The sequence below is a fragment of the Entelurus aequoreus genome, linkage group LG20 (assembly GCF_033978785.1).
Source record: "Entelurus aequoreus isolate RoL-2023_Sb linkage group LG20, RoL_Eaeq_v1.1, whole genome shotgun sequence".
In the NCBI taxonomy this organism is placed as follows: Eukaryota; Metazoa; Chordata; class Actinopteri; order Syngnathiformes; family Syngnathidae; genus Entelurus; species Entelurus aequoreus.
Genome location: NC_084750.1, coordinates 27,263,158 through 27,283,337, shown reverse-complemented (window position 1 = coordinate 27,283,337; position 20,180 = coordinate 27,263,158). Strand labels below are relative to the sequence as shown.

The 20,180-nt window shown below is 41.6% G+C and overlaps 1 protein-coding gene across 2 annotated transcripts in view; it reads left to right on the top strand.

Moving 5' to 3' along the window:
- lsr (lipolysis stimulated lipoprotein receptor) overlaps nucleotides 1–17,454 on the top strand; it is a 28,833-nt gene extending 11,379 nt beyond the window's left edge. The window contains exons 2-11 of one of the 2 annotated variants that reach the window (XM_062029869.1): nucleotides 1,346–1,675; nucleotides 4,208–4,327; nucleotides 4,630–4,686; nucleotides 7,002–7,148; nucleotides 8,755–8,943; nucleotides 9,033–9,089; nucleotides 12,865–12,981; nucleotides 14,169–14,460; nucleotides 14,534–14,966; nucleotides 16,930–17,454. In XM_062029869.1, the coding sequence (XP_061885853.1) occupies nucleotides 1,346–1,675; nucleotides 4,208–4,327; nucleotides 4,630–4,686; nucleotides 7,002–7,148; nucleotides 8,755–8,943; nucleotides 9,033–9,089; nucleotides 12,865–12,981; nucleotides 14,169–14,460; nucleotides 14,534–14,966; nucleotides 16,930–16,965 (1,778 nt within the window). In that variant the 3' untranslated portion in view covers nucleotides 16,966–17,454. The remainder of the gene's footprint in view (nucleotides 1–1,345; nucleotides 1,676–4,207; nucleotides 4,328–4,629; nucleotides 4,687–7,001; nucleotides 7,149–8,754; nucleotides 8,944–9,032; nucleotides 9,090–12,864; nucleotides 12,982–14,168; nucleotides 14,461–14,533; nucleotides 14,967–16,929) is intronic. The other variant, XM_062029870.1, reaches the window with a different exon arrangement.
- Nucleotides 17,455–20,180: the final 2,726 nt, after the last annotated feature.

Here is a 20,180-nt window from a genome sequence, read left to right as displayed (position 1 = left end):
CAATCAATTATCAATCCCATAATTTACAATTATTAATTAGGCTATCAAACACTTAACAATTAAACAAGTGCAAGAAAATGGATTAATATTTTCCCTTTAAGTTAATTCAGATTTTAAATAGTCTCAACATAAATGCACCAAGATACATATAAAATACATTTAAAACCAGAAACACAATAGATAAATGCAGCAGAAAACCCAATATGCAAATACATAAATACCTAACCAATTAACCACTTATTTTAGATACATATTTAAAATCCATATCCAATATAAATATATTATTAATTTAGCAGTGAAACACTCAATCTTAAACGCTGTCTACTGGTAGAAAAATACCCCTTTTCTATGCCCTCACTAGCAGCCAATGATCCAACACAGTTAAATCCAACACTTTAAGTTGAGCGACTTCACCCTCCTGATGAAGCAAACTGCTCCAACATTTATCAAACTAAGCAAAGAATCACAACACTTCCTTACTAAACAACAGTTACAGAAAACACTGTGTGTATTTAGCCTCCAGACTAAGCATGCTACATGCACACAACTCCCCGCACATTCCCCCTCCCCTCCCCATCTCACCAGCGCAACAGGTGCGCCACACCCACAAAGACAAATAAAGTGCAATCTTACCGGCTGTCCGTTCAGCTTTTGGTTTTGGTACACTTTTGGCACAACTCTGTGTTATCTGTAATGAACCAAACCTTTCTCTACTCTGCGCTGGCGTCTTTTGTACTCCTTGATTTGACACAGCTGTCTAATTACCGGGCTCGCGCACCAGCAGACAAGACGGGAGCGCGCCGCGTTATACCTGCGCGTATAACTGATAATAATGCCGAATTATATACATTTCCCGGGGTTGCCTAGGTGAATAGGGATGTGGATGTGCTCTAAAATAAAATATAATTTTATTAAGTGGGGTTTGGCTGGTTGCCAAGCAGCCGCAGTTACGCGCTCGCGCATCAGCTGACGAGACAGCTGTTCGCCGCTACAGTGCTGCTATTTGAGCTATTTTTAGAACAGGCCAGCGGGCTACTCATCTTGTCCTTACGGGCTACCTGGTGCCCGCGGGCACCGCGTTGGTGACCGCTGGTATAGAGCAACGTTGAATAAAAACGAAAAAAGTCATGTATGACTTATTTTAGCATTTTATGACTGAGCCGGGACCGAACTTGAGGTGAATCCTAAAGGTTAAAAAAAAAAAAAAAGAATGAGTCATCCCAAGTGTGCAGAGCTGACTTATGACTGTCATGGCGGCTGACTCATCAGGAACTCTCAGTGATACTGTGATGAAATAGTTTGTCATCAAGCAGAATATCCTTCCATAACGTTCCTATCCTTCTAGAGTACACCATGGCCGTGCCGGTCCAGTCTCCGGTCAAGAGGTACGTGGTCATCCTCTTCCAGCCCGTCACCCTCACCTGCAACTTCCAGACCACGGCCACACAGCCCCCTCTGGTCATGTGGCGCTACAAGTCATACTGCCGCGACCCCGTCCAGGCGGCGCTCAACCCCAGCAGCGCGGACAACATCCTGTCGCAGAACAACCCCAACTATGACCCCAACATCGAGTGTGCCGACAGCCAGCGCACGGTGCGCATCGTGGCGTCCAAGCAGGGCAACTCCGTTACCCTCGGCTCCGAGTACCAGGGACGCAAGATCAGCGTCCTGAACAGTGAGTTTCAAAGAATGTGCTCCTTGTTATCTTTGTGGCCATGATACCTGCACAAAGGCATTCAATTGTGCCCGTGTGTATATACTGTATGTATAAAATATGTATGTATTAGGGTTGTCCCGATACTAAGGGTTGTCCCGATACTAATGTTTTGGTACCGGTACCAAAATGAATTTCGATCATTTTCGATGCTTTTCTAATTAAAGGGGACCACAAAAAATGCAATTATTGGCTTTATTTTAAGAAAAAATCTTAGGGTACATTAAGCATATGTTTCTTATTGCAATTTTGTCCTTAAATAAAATAGTGAACATAATAGACAACTTGTCTTTTAGTAGTAAGTAAGCAAACAAAGGCTCCTAATTTAGCTGCTGAGGCATGCAGTAACATATTGTTATTTTCATTCTATTATTTTGTCAAAATTATTAAGGACAAGTGGTAGAAAATGAATTATTAATCTACTGGTTCATTAACTGTTAATATCTGCTTACTTTGTCTTTTAACATGTTTAATCTACACTTCTGTTAAAATGTAATATTTATTCTTCTGTTGTTTGGATACTTTACATTAGTTTTGGATGATACCACAAATTTGGGTATCTATAAGATACCAAGTAGTTACACGATCATACAATGGTCATAATTTAAGACCTCGTGTCCAGGGACATATTGCCGCAAAAAAGGGCCATAGCGGTACTCATTTGTAATACACGTTTCCACCACTTGTGACAGTAATGACAATATAAAGCAAACAGAAGAAGTACTGGAGAAGTTTCCTAAGCGCAGTCAGACCGGATGCTGCGCACAGCGCTGTTATCGTGAAAGGGGGGGCGTGTGCTGCTGTTCTGAGCTTGACGAGTACAGAGACGACTTGAGGATGTTAAAGGCCTACTGAAATGAATTTTTTTTATTTAAAGGGGATAGCAGATCTATTCTATGTGTCATACTTGATCATTTCGCGATATTGCCATATTTTTGCTGAAAGGATTTAGTATAGAACAACGACGATAAAGATCGCAACTTTTGGTATCTGATAAAAAAAAGGCTTGCCCCTACCGGAAGTAGCGTGACGTAGTCAATTGAACATATACGCAAAGTTCCCTATTGTTTACAATGATGGCCGCATGAAGTGAGAGAGATTCGGACCCAGAAAGCGACAATTTCCCCTTTAATTTGAGCGAGGATGAAAGATTTGTGGATGAGTAAAGTGCAAGTGAAGGACTAGTGGGGAGTTGAAGCTATTCAGATAGGGAAGATGCTGTGAGAGCCGGGGGTGACCTGATATTCAGCTGCGAATGACTACAACAGTAAATAAACACAAGACATATATATACTCTATTAGCCACAACACAACCAGGCTTATATTTAATATGCCACAAATTAATCCTGCATAAAAACACCTACGTGTTTGTTATGCTAGCTCCTAGCTCCTCTGCTAGCTCCTAGCTCCATAGAACACGCCAATACAATTCAAACACCTGATCAACACACACAATCACTCAGCCCAAAAGACCGTTCACCTAACCCAAGGTTCATAAAGCTTACAGTATATATTTAAACAAAGTTACGCACGTGACGCGCACGTACGGTCAAGCGATCAAATGTTTGGAAGCCAAAGCTGCATACTCACGGTAGCACGTCTGCGTCTTTGTCATCCAAATCAAAGTAATCCTGGTAAGAGTCTGTGTTGTCCCAGTTCTCTACAGGCGTCTGTGTATCGAAGTCAAAAGTCCCCCTGGTTAGAGTCTCTGTTATCCGAGTTCTTCCATCTTGACTGCATCTTTCGGGAATGTAAACAAAGAAGCGCCGGCTGTGTACGTGTTGCTGCTGACTTCCCTCGCAAAATAGACGCTTCGCACCGACAACTTTCTTCTTTGCTTGCTCAGCTTCTTTCTCCATAATGCAATGAACAAATTGCAACAGATTCACCAACACAGATGTCCAGAATACTGTGCAATAATGACATGAAAACAGAGCTATTTCGTATTGACTTCAATGGTGTCCGAATACTTCCGTTTCAATGATTGACGTCACGCGCATACGTCATCCTCAGAGGCGTTTCGAACCGGAAGTTTAGCGGGAAATTTAAAATTGCACTTTATAAGTTAACCCGGCCATATTGGCATGTGTTGCAATGTTAAGATTTCATCATTGATATATAAACTATCAGACTGCGTGGTCTGTAGTAGTGGCTTTCAGTAGGCCTTTAAACAAACCAAAAAAACCAGCGAGCCTTTCAAAATGTGACTGCTCTCTTTGCTGTGGCGGGGCGCCACTATCATTGTATGCCCAATACTATTTATAATTTAGTAAACATTCTATTCATATTTAGTTAAAAACACACATCACTAAAAAAGCTTTTCCATTTAATGTTTTTCTGCTTTGATGTGCAGTACAGATGGGGATCTTCCGAGCTAATCGTCAATAAAACGCAAAGTATGCAGCAGTTATGGCTAGACTACAGCTGCCATGTGCATGTTAATTTGTTTTCAGTGTGGCAAACTAAACTTGCATGCGGCGTGCTCCATTTCAGACGCCGACCTGAACATCGCACAGACGGCGTGGGGCGACAGCGGCGTCTACGTGTGCTCCGTCAGCTCATCCCAGGACCTCAGCGGCAACGGAGAAGACTACACCGAGCTGATTGTTTTGGGTAAACGCCCCCATTTTTTTACTCTTCTCTCCGCTTTGCCTCCTCCTTTGGCTTTGGCTCTCCCCACTCCCGCGCGAATGCACTATTTGGACAAAAGTTTTGAGACATTTAGAGGTTGCAACGAGTACTTATATTGCTGGCGCAGTACTTTTGTCCATCTAGTTGTAAGTAAATGTTGCCGGCAAACTTGAGAGAATCTGCAAAAAAACTAAACAAAAGAGGGCGTGTGTGCAGGTGTCCATCGCGTGATGTAGGTAGAGCGCACATTATGGAGTAATTGTGGCTTTATCTTTCTTTCACAGAGAGAAAGTCAAATGCTACTGACCTGCTGCCTGGCATTGAATTACTGGTTATGGAAGGTAGTACAAGTCCTCATAGGTCTGAGTGGGTGAGCCTTAGTTGTGTCGGTGGACTCGGGCTCCGTGTGTTTGATCAGCATCTCAGTCCGCAGCTGGACATCCACAAAATGCCTTTTCCCACCAAAAGTTCAGGACTCTTTAAGTTCCCGGAAACTCTAGTGCCTGGAACTAAAGGTGTGTTTCCACTTCATGTCACCGTTCAGGTCGTTTACACAAACCAGTGGTACGTTATAGTTCTACACTGATTTCACGTCAATAAACCGACAACTTCAGGTCGTATGTCTTTTAAATGCAAATATTTTACAAAATGATATGATTTAAAAACAAAGTGTACTGGATTTTACACAAAAATAGTCAGGCTCTTGTTCTCAGTGTCCAACAGACGGAAAGTCATCCTCTCAGTAAATGATGAATTCATGAGACTCAGGCGAGTCATTTTGATCCATTTCATCTGTAAATAACAATATATTAATAATACATGTCAGTGTTTGTATGTAAATAACAATATATAAATAATACATGTCAGTGTTTATCCGTAAATAACAATATATAATAATACATGTCAGTGTTTATCTTTAAATAACAATATATAAATAATACAAGTCAGTGTTAATCTTTAAATAACAATATATAAATTATATATGTCAGTGTTTATCTGTAAATTACAATATTTAAATAATAGTATGTATATCTGTAAATAACAATATATAATGTCATTTTTTATCTGTAAATAACAATATATAAATAATACATGTCAGTGTAAATAACAATATATAAATACATGTCAGTAATTATGTGTAAATAACAATATATAAATAATGTTAGTATTTATCTGTAAGTAACAATATATAAATAATACGTGTCAGTGTTTATCTCACAGTAACAACATAATAATAATAATGGATTAGATTTATATAGCGCTTTTCTTAACGCTCAAAACGCTTCACTGAGAAGTGAGAACCCATCATTCATTCACACATAAACGTTAGCCTGTTAGCATTAGCTTTCAGTTCACTGGGGTTTGGAGGACTAACTACACAAATGGCGTGTCACTGACTATGCAATAAAATAAATAGTGAATATTTGATGGCATTTACCTTATTTTCCAGAGGATAGAGCGCACCGGTATATAACCAGTGCCCGCTAAATAAAAAAATAAAAAACATTTTTCCCATGTATTAGCCGCACCGGACTATAAGTCGCAGATATATACGTTGTAAAAGTAGTTATTTTCACAGAAATATTTGTAGATATTTATTTACTAGGGCTGTGAATCGTTGGGCATCACGCGATTCAATTTGATCCGATTCTTGGTAACGATTCAATTCAGAATCAATTCTCGATTCAAAACGATTCTCGATTGAAAATCAACACTTTTTTAATAACATTGGCTGCCATATGTTATATGATCAACTACATTCCTCCATAAAATAGATGCACAGCTCTGATAAGTGTCCGTCTTAGTTAAAAGAAAACTGGTTTTGTTTGTTTAAATTCTACCCAAACATTTAATAAAGTGGCTGAACAAGACAGATTTTGAAAAAACAAAAACCATTTTTTTTAATCGACTAGGAGTCGTTACACAAGAATTGCGTTTCATTCGAAAATATCTATTTTTTTTAAACCCCTATTATTTACATACCTTAATTGTTTCTAAACGGTGTCTGTAACACGGCAGTAAAAACGGCTGATCAAACAAAACAGAAGTCATCGTCATGGACTCACCAGCTGCGGAAGCTAACTCTCCAAGACTCAATAACTACACTGACGTTTTCGTGAATTTACGAAAATAAAATAATACAAAAATAATGCTATTGTAAGCTAATACTAACATGCGTTGTGTCCTACTCTGTTTTGCGGTCCTTGAACACTTCGTAAAAAAACCCCACCCGTCTGGCATTCTTCTGAGTAGAGAACGGTCACTGTGTGGTAAAAGAGCACAGCTTCTAGGTTCAATGTGCACAATTAATATGCTCAGGCTGTCATGTGTTTATATCAGTTTAGATTGGGGTATGTCGTTTCAAAATGTGGAAAGACGTCCATGTCTCTTGTTTTCATGTTAGCATTCAGGCTAGCCAGATAGCGTCAGTCAGTCCGTGAGTTCTTCAAAGTGCAGTCATCAGTCGCGGTCTCTCCAGGTAACATAAACTGTCCCGCGGTTTATCGTTACATCCCCGTGGTAGCGTCCCCTACTGGACACAGGCAATGAGCCTCGGCGGAGGTCAAACTTCTCAACCGCTACCCGTCTCCTTGCTGTTTTCCATTTGAATCTGTTGAATTTCCCCGATTGGAAGTGGGTCCTCCCTGCCTTTCAGATTGGCTGCTGGTGGTGGTAGTGGTGATGGGCTTCCTGTTGTTGCTGATGCTGATCGCCATCTGCTGGTGTCAGTGTTGTCCGCACACGTGCTGCTGCTACGTCAGCTGCCCCTGCTGCCCCGACCGATGCTGCTGCCCGAGGGCGCGTGAGTACCCTTCAACTTATGGGAAAAAGAAACAAAAAACATGTTGGTATTATTCTTTGACGTGCACACAAGGGCTCTCGTGCGGCCATATTAGATTGTAGGCCAGGATTGGCACTCTAACAACCACACTTGGTAACTCAAGTTTAGGGGTGTCCAAAGTGCGGCCCGCAGCATATTGTTGGAAAAAACTGTAAAAATGTTAGTTAAATAAAAGGGCACAAAAATGTAATGAGAAAAAGCTGAAATTTTGGTACTAATAATTAATACTAATATACTTTGTCACCTATAACACAAAGTTTTGTCTTTAAAAACTGTATACATCATTATTTTTTGAAACTACTTCACTAATAAACACCATTAAAAGTGTTACTGAACGTTTATATTTTTATAAAGCAGAATTTTTGACGTTGGGTTGTGCAGTCACACAATTGTGATATTATTATTTTTATTATTATTTTATTCTTACAGGAAAAGGTCCACAACACATTATTGGGGAAAAAAACAATATGTTAAAAAAGAACAAAAAGATGTAACAAAATGAGAAAAAACTGACATTTTGATACTAATCATTAAAAATAGTATACTTTGTCACCTATAACACAAAGTTTTGTCTCTAAATACTGTATACATCATTATTTTTTTAAATTACTACACTAATAAACACCATTAAAAGTGTAACTGAACATTAATATTTTTATAAAGCAGAATTATTGACGTTAGGTTGCGCAGTCACACAATTGTAATATTTTTATTTTATTCTTACAGGAAAAGGTCCACAACATATTATTGGGACGAAAAACAAACGTTAAAAAAGAACAAAAAGATGTAACGTAATGAGAAAAAGCTGACATTTTGATACTAATAATTAAAAATAGTATACTTTATCATACAACCCCAAGTTTTGTCTTTAAATACTGTATATGTTTTTTACAAAAAGTTTGGATACCCTCTGATTTAAATTCTTAAAAGCTCTTGAAATAAAATGAAGGTATAAACTAAGTAGTCAGTTAAAAAGCAAAACTCTTAATAATGAATTACAATAACAAAGTCATAATAATAATAATAAATAATAAATAAAAAATAATAAAATAAAATCATAACAAAATAAAAATAAAAATTATAATAAAATAATAAACAAATAGTAAATGGTTTGTATTTTTATTTATTTTTTACTGGACCTGGATCGATACCCAAGACGCTTTACATTATACGTCACATTCCCGCACTGATGATAAAAAACACTATTCAAACATTATTTTTATAAAGCATACTTTTTGACACCCGGTTGTGCAGTCACACAATGGTAATATTAATCGTTGGAAAAAACAACAAAAAATGTAAGAAAAAAGATGTACCGTAATGCAATGTGAAAAAGATGACATTTTTATAGAAATAATTATTAATAATATACTTTGTCACCTGTAACACAAAACTAACAGTTTTGTCTTTAAAAAATGTGTCTGTTTTTAGCAGTTATTTTATTTTTAGATAGAAAATATCAAAATGGCTGCCAGAGATTTGGACTTAAAGTTTGGACATCCCTGCTCTAGTTGGTTTTAAAAATATCCCAAAATGAAATAAAATCCCACATTTCTTGCTCCCGCAGTCTACGAAGCAGGGAAGGCGGTGAAGAAAGGCATGGCTAACCAGTACGCGTCCACCCTCTACGGCCCCAGTATGTACGCCGGCCAGCTCACAAACCAACCCCCCATGCCCATGCTTCCGCTGCCCAACGGCGTCGGAGTCCCGCCCCCCCACAACGGCTACGCTCGCCAGTACGACGCCACGAGCTCTGGTAAGCAGATAAATCACCTGCCTCCATTTTTGAAAGTCACTTCCTGTCTGTATGTAGTCAAGATGACGCTGTTGTGTGTTGCTGTGTAGTGGGTCAAGGCTCCCAGGTGCCTCTGCTGCACGACCAAGATGGCGGCGGCGACCACAGTAAGTCAATGCAAAGACTTGGGGATTTTAAATACAATGATTAACTATTGTAAGTGCAAAAAGGAGTTAAACACCACAAGTACAACTTAAAAACAAAGACCAGGGGTGTCCAAAGTGTGGCTCGGGGTCCACCTGCGACCCGCGGCACATTCTAAAAATACCATTATAAACAAAAAAAACAAAGTGGAATAAAAGAGCAAACAAGTGAAATGTAATAAAAACAAGTTGCAATGTTGACTCTAATAACCAGGCATGGGATTTTTCCGTCCTTTGTCGGAAATCCGTCTTTTTTATCTCTGTGAAAATATAAAAAAATATTTTCCGTTTTTCTTCGTTTAATCCGACCTACAATGTCTGTTAAAATCTTAATCCGTCTCATTGCCATACGTGCCAACAACTACGGTTTTTCCGTAATGAGTCCGGTTTTTGATAATCCATTCCAGTTTATGGCTGCAGTGGTAAAAACTACAGATTTCCATGATTAACTTAAAAATCTAAGTTACTTAACTACATTTCCCAGTAGCTTGGCAGTAGTTTTGCTACTTTTTTAAACAAGTAGCGATTTCCGTAGCTTAGCTATTTTTAGACCCATGTAGTGGTTAGCTAAGCTACATGCTACAAAAGAAGAGAGAGGGAGAAGAGAAAGAGATAAATGGACTAGTGTACCTCCACGGGCAGGAGACAAAATATACGGGAAACATCAATGATGATTGGTTGGTTTATGTATAAGAAAATCCACGATTGGTTGGTTGGTTTACTATGATGAGTCACGCCCGGAGTTCCTTAAGGCTCTGGATGCTGTGGGGCTGTCTTGGTTGACAAGACTCTGCAGCATCGCGTGGACATCGGGGGCGGTACCTCTGGATTGGCAGACCGGGGTGGTGGTTCTTCTCTTTAAGAAGGGGAACCGGAGGGTGTGTTCTAACTATCTTGGGATCACACTCCTCAGCCTTCCCGGTAAGGTCTATTCAGGTATGCTGGAGAGGAGGCTACGCCGGATAGTCGAACCTCGGATTCAGGAGGAACAGTGTGGTTTTCGTCCTGGTCGTGGAACTGTGGACCAGCTCTATACTCTCGGCAGGGTCCTTGAGGGTGCATGGGAGTTTGCCCAACCAGTCTACATGTGTTTTGTGGACTTGGAGAAGGCATTCGACCGTGTCCCTCGGGAAGTCCTGTGGGGGGTGCTCAGAGAGTATGGGGTATCGGACTGTCTGATTGTGGCGGTCCGCTCCCTGTATGATCAGTGCCAGAGTTTGGTCCGCATTGCCGGCAGTAAGTCCAGTGAGGGTTGGACTCCGCCAAGGCTGCCCTTTGTCACCGATTCTGTTTATAACTTTTATGGACAGAATTTCTAGGCGCAGTCAAGGCGTTGAGGGGATCTGGTTTGGTGGCTGAAGGATTAGGTCTTTGCTTTTTGCAGATGATGTGGTCCTGATGGCTTCATCTGGCCAGGATCTTCAGCTCTCGCTGGATCGGTTTGCAGCTGAGTGTGAAGCGACTGGGATGAGAATCAGCACCTCCAAGTCCGAATCCATGGTTCTCGCCCGGAAAAGGGTGGAGTGCCATCTCCGGATTGCGGAGGAGACCCTGCCCCAAGTGGAGGAGTTCAAGTACCTCGGAGTCTTGTTCACGAGTGAGGGAAGAGTGGACCGTGAGATCGACAGGCGGATCGGTGCGGCGTCTTCAGTAATGCGGACGCTGTATCGATCCGTTGTGGTGAAGAAGGAGCTGAGCCGGAAGGCAAAGCTCTCAATTTACCGGTCGATCTACGTTCCCATCCTTCCTCATGAGCTTTGGGTTATGACCGAAAGGACAAGATCACGGGTACAAGCGGCCGAAATGAGTTTCCTCCGCCGGGTGGCGGGGCTCTCCCTTAGAGATAGGGTGAGAAGCTCTGCCATCCAGGGGGAACTCAAAGTAAAGCCGCTGCTCCTCCACATCGAGAGGAGCCAGATTAGGTGGTTCGGGCATCTGGTCAGGATGCCACCCGAACGCCTCCCTAGGGAGGTGTTTAGGGCACGTCCGACCGGTAGGAGGCCACGGGGAAGACCCAGGACACGTTGGGAAGACTATGTCTCCCGGCTGGCCTGGGAACGCCTCGGGATCCCCCGGGAGGAGCTGGACGAAGTGGCTGGGGAGAGGGAAGTCTGGGCTTCCCTGCTTAAGCTGCTGCCCCTGCGACCCGACCTCGGATAAGCGTAGGAAGATGGATGGATGGATGGGAAAAAAAATTGTGAAAGATGGCAGAGTGATTCTCTTCCTTAGATTTTTCTTTTAGCGATGTAGACGACGTCCAGGAAATCCACAATGCGTCTACTTTGCCACATTTGGACAAATGTATGCATCTGGATAAAACAATGCCCAAAACATTAATTTTAGTTTTTTACCATGTAAGTACAAATCAAAACTGCTCTCGACATGGAAGACGTGGACTACACATTTAAGAACACACATGATTGTGGCAGACGTGATGACTTTTGCTACAGTATAGCCTGTCTAAATGCTACATTTCATTTTCATTGGTGTTTTAGAACAAGACAGTAGCTGACATTTTTTTCATTATTTCTACTGTTTATATTTTGACATTGAATAGTTGAATCATTTTCTGCTTATTGTCAGTCTTTTTCATTAAGTTCAAATCACATGCCTGAAAAATACAAAGCTGCCCTTGCTCAAAGAATAATAATGAATCAAAATCAGTGCTGTTATCAAGTTTTGACATGTTCAAGTTTCAAATTACTTCACATGAAATATTCCATGTTTTTTATGGCAAACAAATATGCAATATTTTCCCCAAAAAGATTTTCAGATAGTTGATGTGTAAGTAAATAGGTCAATAATTCAGAGCAACATTGATTTTTATTCATTATTGTGTTTTTTTTTACACTTTTTTTTTTTTACCATAAAAGTCACTACAAAATTATTGTGGGTCCAAAAGGGTCCACTTTTTAAAGTGTTAAAAAATAGGTCACATTGTTTTACTTTCAACACTCACATGTCCAGATCAACTTCAAATCTATCCATCGATTATACGTTTTTAATATACTTTTTGTTTTGTTTTAGGCCCTTTTTCGTTTTTTATGGCGGACACAAAATATGCAATATTTTACCCCAAAAATATTTCAAAAGTATTTTTAGGGGAAATATTACATATTTGTGTAAATTTCAAAGTATTTTTTGTGGGAAATGTTACATATTTGTGTATATTTCAAATTATTTTTGGGGGGCAAATATTGCATATTTTTTATCCTTGCTCAAAAATAATAATGAATCAAAATGTATGTTATGAATTATTGACCTTATTAAGGCTTCAATTACTTCACATAAAATATTCCACTTTGAAAACCTTTTGAGGAAAAATATTGCAGATGTGGGTTTTTTTTGCCCTAAAACACATGATTTTCTTCGACCAAAAGGCACAAAACCGAAAACTTTATTTTCATGAAGTTGATGAGATTTAAACGTAAATTTTTAATTATGATTACATTTTTTTAAATATATGACTCATTTCTAACATTTTTATGGATGACACCCTTCCGGCAACCCCGGACCAAACTTGGGGGGAGCCCTACAGTTTAAAAAAAATCTAAATATTGTATTTGTTTTGAAAATTAAAAATATCAAAATGGCGCTGCATGCTTTCGTTTTTCAGTGTGCGGCCCTCAGTGGAAAAACTTTGGACACCCTTTGGACAACACTTACTTTAAGCTTTTTTTACTTTATTCTTTTATTAACAATATGTTATGAAAAAATTATTTTGCCTTTTTTTGACCAGCTCGAAGTGGCTATCGCATCCAGGTGGACCCTGATGGCAACGCCACGCGCGCCATCTACTACATGGAGCGAGAACTGGCCAACATGGACCCATCTAGACCTGCCAACTACAATCGCCGTGAGTGAATAACTTCCCTTCTCTCCACATTTCCTACTTAGCTTAAATGTTGTAAATATTCAACAAACTGCGGATGTTTGTGGGTAAGCTAATTAGTTTAAGCCTAATGTAATGTGTGGTTGTCATCGGCGACCATGACCATGTAGTTTCTGTGTTTTCGGTCCATCCGGGATTCGAAAGTAGCACCTTTGGCTTGAGAGACGAGCATGCTAGCCATGGAGCTAAACGCCCGCAGTATCAGGCTTTGGCTCTGAAGGTGCTTGCTGCCACGTTTTCAGCTAATTTTGAGGATAAATAATGGGTATATGTTACCTGATTGTATGAAACATTTACTAGCAAACAAGCTAACACTTGGAGAAATACATTTCAGATGAAAATAGGGCTTTGGAAAACCAGGAGTTCTGGGAATTCCTGGAATTTTTTTTTTATTTGGAAAATGGTAGTGTGGTTGTCCAGAATGAGTGGAAGGTGTTGAAAGTGACGACTAGGAATTCTGGGTAATCTGGGTGTGGAGGTCTTCCTCCCTCCGGGTTCCATGGACCACCAAGAACAGACATGACGGCGAGCAGTTTCGTGACTTTGTTTATTTTTTCAAATAAACTTCGTCTTGTTGGGTCGCTTTTCAGCTCCTCCTCCACTGCTCGCTCTTCGGTTGCTTTTCAGCCTCCCGCGTCGTCGCCTTCGTCTCGCTCTCGGTCGCTTTCGCTCTGCATGTACTGCTGGCTCTCCAACTCCTTCTGCCTCTCTCCTCTCGGCTGCTGCCCTTTTACACAGCGAGAGGTGATTGCACAACTGCGCCCAGGTGGGCCATCTACGCACCTGACGCTTGTCTCGGAGCCGGCCCCGGCGCACCACGCCTCCTCGTCGCCATCACGGAGTCGGCCCCGGCGTACCCCGCCTCGCTGCAGGTCCGCCGGCCAGGCCTCCTCACACTGGGATGTACATTTTTTTCGTGAGCTCACGATTCACGCTTTGGTACTTGAACGGCCCTGATTGGGATGAAAACTGTGGGCTATGGAATCCGGCAAACTTTTGCGGCGGAATGAAAATAATAAAGAGATGAGTTTTGGTGTAGAATATTTTACATGCGAATGTTTTGGCAGTCACACATAAAACCTTGTGGCATTGATCGGTAAGGCTGTGGGGTATGTGTCCGTATTAATGCTTCCCCCCGTTTGTCCTGCCAGCGGACAACGTCAGCGAGGTCACGTCGCTGCACGACGTCGCGGATCCACGGGGCCGCGCCGGTCGCTCCCAGCCGCCGCCCCTGGCGACCCTCTACGATGAGGAGGAAGCCATGAGTACCATCAGCAGCGTGTCGCAGCACATCCACCGCCGCGACGAGCCCCCGCGCCGGGGCTACATGGGGGACCGTGTGCGCGCCCGCTCCATGGAAAACCTGGACGAAGTCGGCCGCCGCTACGGGCGTGACGATTACCCGCCTCACCGCCGTCCGGACGAGCCCAGAGGAAGGCGAGGGTGAGTCAGCGCTCTTTGCATGTCGAAAGGGGCGCCGTGTTGGAAACATCAACTTGTGCGCTCGCCTCTTTAGCTCGGATGACGAATGGAGCAGCCGCGGCGGTTATGATCGAGTCACCGATGACCGCAGACGCCGTGACTACTCCCCCGATGACCAACGAAGAGGAGGGGGAGGATACGGTGCCCTGCCGGGAAAGCGCAGCCGCAGTCGCGATGACCTGATGGACCTGGATAGGGGGCGGCAGGCGGGCGGCGGACGTGACCGGCGAGACGACTACGACGACACCTTCCTGCGGGAGGCCATGGAGAGGAAGAGGCTTGGCGAGCAGCAGAGGGCCCGTAGCCGCGACCGACTGGACAGCGAGGAGGCGAGCAGGGCGCCACGCGGACCCCCGCCCCTTCCCCTCAACCCCCCCTCTGGACCCAGCAGTCACCTGCAGCCTCTGCCGCCGCCATACAGCGACGACGAGAGTGTGGCGTCTTCGAGGAAAAACAACTTACGTAAGGTGAGTGTCGCCGGGACCAGCTGACTCATTAGGTCTCAAATAGTGGGGGTGCGATGCCAGGGGAGGCACGTGCGGCCTTGGGGAACATGCTTTATCAGTATCATGCTGGGTACTACAAAACGTGCAAACTACTAATTTTTGTTTTGTAGGTTAGTGTGTTTGATTTACAGTTGGCAATAAGCCTCATTCTTAGATGGATCTCACGTGAGATGAAGAGGAGGGTTTAATCATTTTGCAATGCAGTCTGCTGAAAATAATGGAAAGCGCCACTTTACATAGCAACTGACGCTGTAGTCAAAGTTGGAATTGCCACAAAACACATTTGAAGATATTCAACACTCCACTGCCATCTGGCAGCTAAAGTGGATAGTGCATGCCCCAAATTTGTCACGTTTCATGTGTCAGGTAAACCACGCCAAATGGGTCCATATTAACCCCCTTCTTACTGTATGGTGCTCCTGAGTTAATGGTGCTGATCAATTTGAATTTATCATTATTTATTGAGTTTTATTTAATTAAATTTTTCTTTATCAAATGGCTCAAGCCTGTCAATTAAAAAAAACATGTTTGGAGTTGATCAATAATCAATTACATACCTGTGTGCAGCTTTTTAAACACATCACAAAAAGCATGTTTTTTTATTTATTTTTATTGCTGCTATTTTAACTGTCCTTTTTTTATTTTATTTTAAATAATACCTTGTTTTTTTAATACTATGCCTGTTCTTGTTTTGAAATAGACACAAGTTATTTTAATTTTTGTAACAGCCCACCAAGCAGCATAGTTCCAGTACTAATCAGTGTTTCTAAACCATTGTTGTGCAGCCAAAAAACATGTTTCTCAGCCGCAGCGGTACTCAGCTGTAATACACTTTCCCACCACTTGTGGTAGTAATGACAATATCAAACAGAAGAAATATGGAGCTAAAGTCATAGAAAAGTTTCTTAAGTGCAAAAATTAGGACTAAAATGGTGATGCTGTATTTTTGTTTGCACTTGAATTTTATTGGCAGTTTCTTTAAGAAACGTATTATCAATTTGGTTAAAATGTATTTATTTTCAGCACTGGGTAATTGTATTTATTTTTAATCCATTTTTGCAGCATATTTGATTAGTATTTATTTTTGTAATCAGGCTGACCTAAGCCTTGATAATAATCTTTGTGATTGACACATGCATTCATACCATTCGACAAGGTCGTAAACTGTAGGTTAGATTTAAATACTGAACATGATTAAAATCAAGATTAAGATGACTAATTCAGTGTTAATATTTGAGTGGGCCCCAGGCCCCTCTGTAGTGGAAAAGTTGGGCCTTGTGGTCCAGAAGGTTAAGAATTAAATGGTAAATGGGTTATACTTGTATAGCGCTTTTCTACCTTCAAGGTACTCAAAGCGCTTTGACGCTATTTCCACATTCACCCATTAACACACACATTCACACACTGATGGCGGAAGCTGCCATGCAAAGCTTTAACAACGACCCATCAGGAGCAAGGGTGAAGTGTCTTGCTCAAGGACACAACGGACGTGACGGGGTTGGTAGAAGGTGGGGATTGAACCAGGAACCCTCAGGTTGCTGGCACGGCCACTCTCCCAACTGCGCCACGCCGTCCCCTGGTATAAATAAATATTTTTGAACAAATCAGTCCTTTTTGTAAGCACAAGCTTAAAAATAACTAAAGCTGAATTTAAAAGTCGATGGCTAATTTAGAGCCACAGAATTTTTGTACGCTTTATAATCCGAATAGTCGACTAATCGTTAAGGTAGTAGATGGATAATTGACAATAAAAGTAGTCGTTAGTTGCCGCCCTAGTGCTCACATTCCTAAATTAGTTATTTTTGTTGTAAGATAATCTTGTTTCTTTAGTTTCCTTTAACGTTAAAAAATATACGGTGTTATGCAGAGGTGCACTTATAACAATTTTATAGGTTCTGACTCTTGGGTTTGTGTTCTTTCCTAGAACGGAGCCGTCAGCCGCGAGAGCCTGGTGGTGTAAAAAGTTGCCGGCGCCAGGAAGGAGCGCCGCAATAACACTACTCTGTACCATACCCTAAAAAAGTTTAATATTTAGATTGTACAGTTGTTGTTTTTTTAATATTCTGCTAATTTGTCGTGCTTTTTTAAATCGCTTAATTTACATAACCTTATTGCAAATTGAATATATACTTGTATCGAGTGTGTGCGTGCGTGTATGCGTGTGTGTGTGGGTGTGTGTTGCAAATGTTTTTTTACCTATGAAACATTGTGGCTGCCACAAGTGCCTTCAAAGTGTACAGTTGTTTAGTTTCACTTTCACTTCTTTAGTAGAAAATGTGCAGGGATTTTAAGAGGGTTTCATTCGTACTTGCATTTAGTAACTATAACCACTACTTTACTACTTTTTACTGAACTTTTTTTTTTTTTTGCAATTTTAACAATGTATAACATTATTTTGTAACTATGAAACCATATTTTACAATAAAGGTCTGCCCTGCTTGGCCAGCTACGTGTTGACTGGCGTTTTGCCACCAGAGGTCGCCATCACACTGCGCACAACTCAGTGTTGGCTCTGCTTCAATGCCATTGGCTTTGTTGGGATCCTGGTTCAGAATAATCCCAACAAAACAAATACAATCTAAATCTTTCCAACCTTCATTAGAAATATATGTTTTCCACACAATAAATACACTTATTTTATATCTTATATGACACAAAGTAATTTATAAGGAGAAGATTTAGGACGAGGAAACATTTGGAGAAAGTGTGCTGAAAACCACAGAGCCACCAATAGATCAATATAATGCTGTGGAAAAATGGTGCAAACTGTCCTGGCTGCTAAGTGACTTAAGACCTCAATAATAAAGACAAAAACCTTATAATCAGTGTCACTGTTTTGGAGCCATTGTTCATTTAAATGATAAATGGGTTATACTTGTATAGCGCTTTTCTACCTTCAAGGTACTCAAAGCGCTTTGACAGTATTTCCACATTCACCCATTCACACACACATTCACACACTGATGGCGGGAGCTGCCATGCAAGGCGCTATCCAGCAGCCATCAGGAGCAAGGGTGAAGTGTCTTGCCCAAGGACACAACGGACGTGACTAGGATGGTAGGAGGTGGGGATTGAACCCCAGCAACCCTCCGATTACTGGCACGGCCACTCTACCAACTTCGCCACGCCGCCCCTTTTGCAAGAAAAGTAATTCAAACACAAATAGAACAGTAAATTCCGGACTATAAGCCGCTACTTTTCCCCCACACTTTGAAAACTGCGGCTTATAAGACGGTGCGGCTAATTTATGGGATTTTCTTCGCTGACGGTCATAATAAAAATAAAAAAACAAGCAAATACACTAAGATGGTGTTTTATTGCTTGTGCTACGACGCCATATGACGAGTTTGCGCACTTCATTTAGTGCTTCTAACAAGAAGTTGAGTGGCGTTCCGTCTTCTAGCCGTTCATAGTGTTTCTACTCGTGTGGATTCTTCATTCCTCACTCCAAGCGACGTTTGTAAATTTTACAATATATCTAAAACTATGCATACTGACTAGACTGTCCTACGTGTGATGTCTGTAGGAGTGTTTTCATGCATATTTGTATGTGCTATCGTAATGTCATGAAGGTAGCATGAGCTAATATGCTAACACATTTACGAGTGTCTGTGTTAGTATTATTACATTTCAATGGCATTCTTTTTGTATTGTTTCACTTTCACAAATTCCTCAGTAAATTAACCAAAACGTTATTGTGGAGTTATTGAGTTGGTTTAGCTGATTGGAGAGCTAGCGTGCGCAGCTAGTGGGTCCACGACGATGACTTACGTTTTGTTTGATCAGCCGTTTTACTGCTGGGTTACAGACACGAACAATTAAAGTATGTAAATAAACATCTACAGAATATTTCTGTGTCGGGTTGTACGGTATACCGGTACTAATTAAGTACCGTGATACCAATTAATTGAAATTGATACTATACTGCCTTTAAAAAGTACTATCATTCTTTCATCTGAATGCCGCTGTGCGGTGTGACTACAGAGCAAGGGGCATGATGTTGAGTGTGTCAAAACGCACACACAAGGTGCATACAAGCAATAACATAATAACAACAGGGGCGGCGTGGCGAAGTTGGTAGAGTGGCTGTGTCAGCAATCGGAGTGTTGCTGGTTACTGGGGTTCAATCCCCACCTTCTACCATCCTAGTCACGTCCGTTGTGTCCTTGGGCAAGACACTTCACCCTTGCTCCTGATGGGTGCTGGTTAGCGCCTTGCATGGCAGCTCCCGCCATCAGTGTGTGAATGTGTGTGTGAATGGATGAATGTGGAAATAGTGTCAAAGCGCTTTGAGTACCTTGAAGGTAGAAAAGCGCTATACAAGTATAACCCATTTATCATTTATTTATTTTAACATCTTAGAGAAGAAGAATGTCAGAAAACGACAATTCTACTTGTTAATAAAGAGTAATATGGAGGTATTTCGGCTTCAAAACCAACGATAAAGGTGACGCTTTAAACACGCCTCGCCGAATGTGGCGATTAGTATTACCACCTTTGCTTCAAACTTGGGTAAACATTAAATAATAAGCATTAAATCAATCAATGTTTATTTATATAGCCCTAAATCACAAGTGTCTCAAAGGGCTGCGCAAGCCACAACGACATCCTCGGTTCAGATCCCACATAAGGGCAAGGAAAAACTCACAACCCAGTGGGATGTCAATGAGAATGACTATGAGAAACCTTGGAGAGGACCGCAGATGTGGGTGACCCCCCACCCCCCACCTCTAGGGGAGACCGGATGCAATGGACGTCGAGTGGGTCCAGCATAATATTGTGAAAGTCCAGTCCATAGTGGATCTAACATAATAGTGAATTAATAACATAATTCAAATCTGCCAAGGAGTTTAACTAGTGACAGGTAATAATGTAGTTGTTAGACCTGTCCTACTGTTCTGCTCCTGTGCAGACCATTGTAGAGGAGCACAGGGCAGACGTTCCCTTCAGGGTCGATGTTTTCGTCAGGTTGAAACCCTTCACTTTACCCGTCAATGGGTCCGCTAAGCTCCGCTTTCAAAGCAGAATTCGAGGCCGCCGATTTGTGACAGTCTGGTTGCTTTATTGTTAGTTTTGCAGGACACAACCAGACCGGTTCATCACTCGACTGTTTAGTACAGCGCTACCGCTCTCTCTCTTTACTCGCCCACTCACTCAGTGACGTCACTCTGGCAA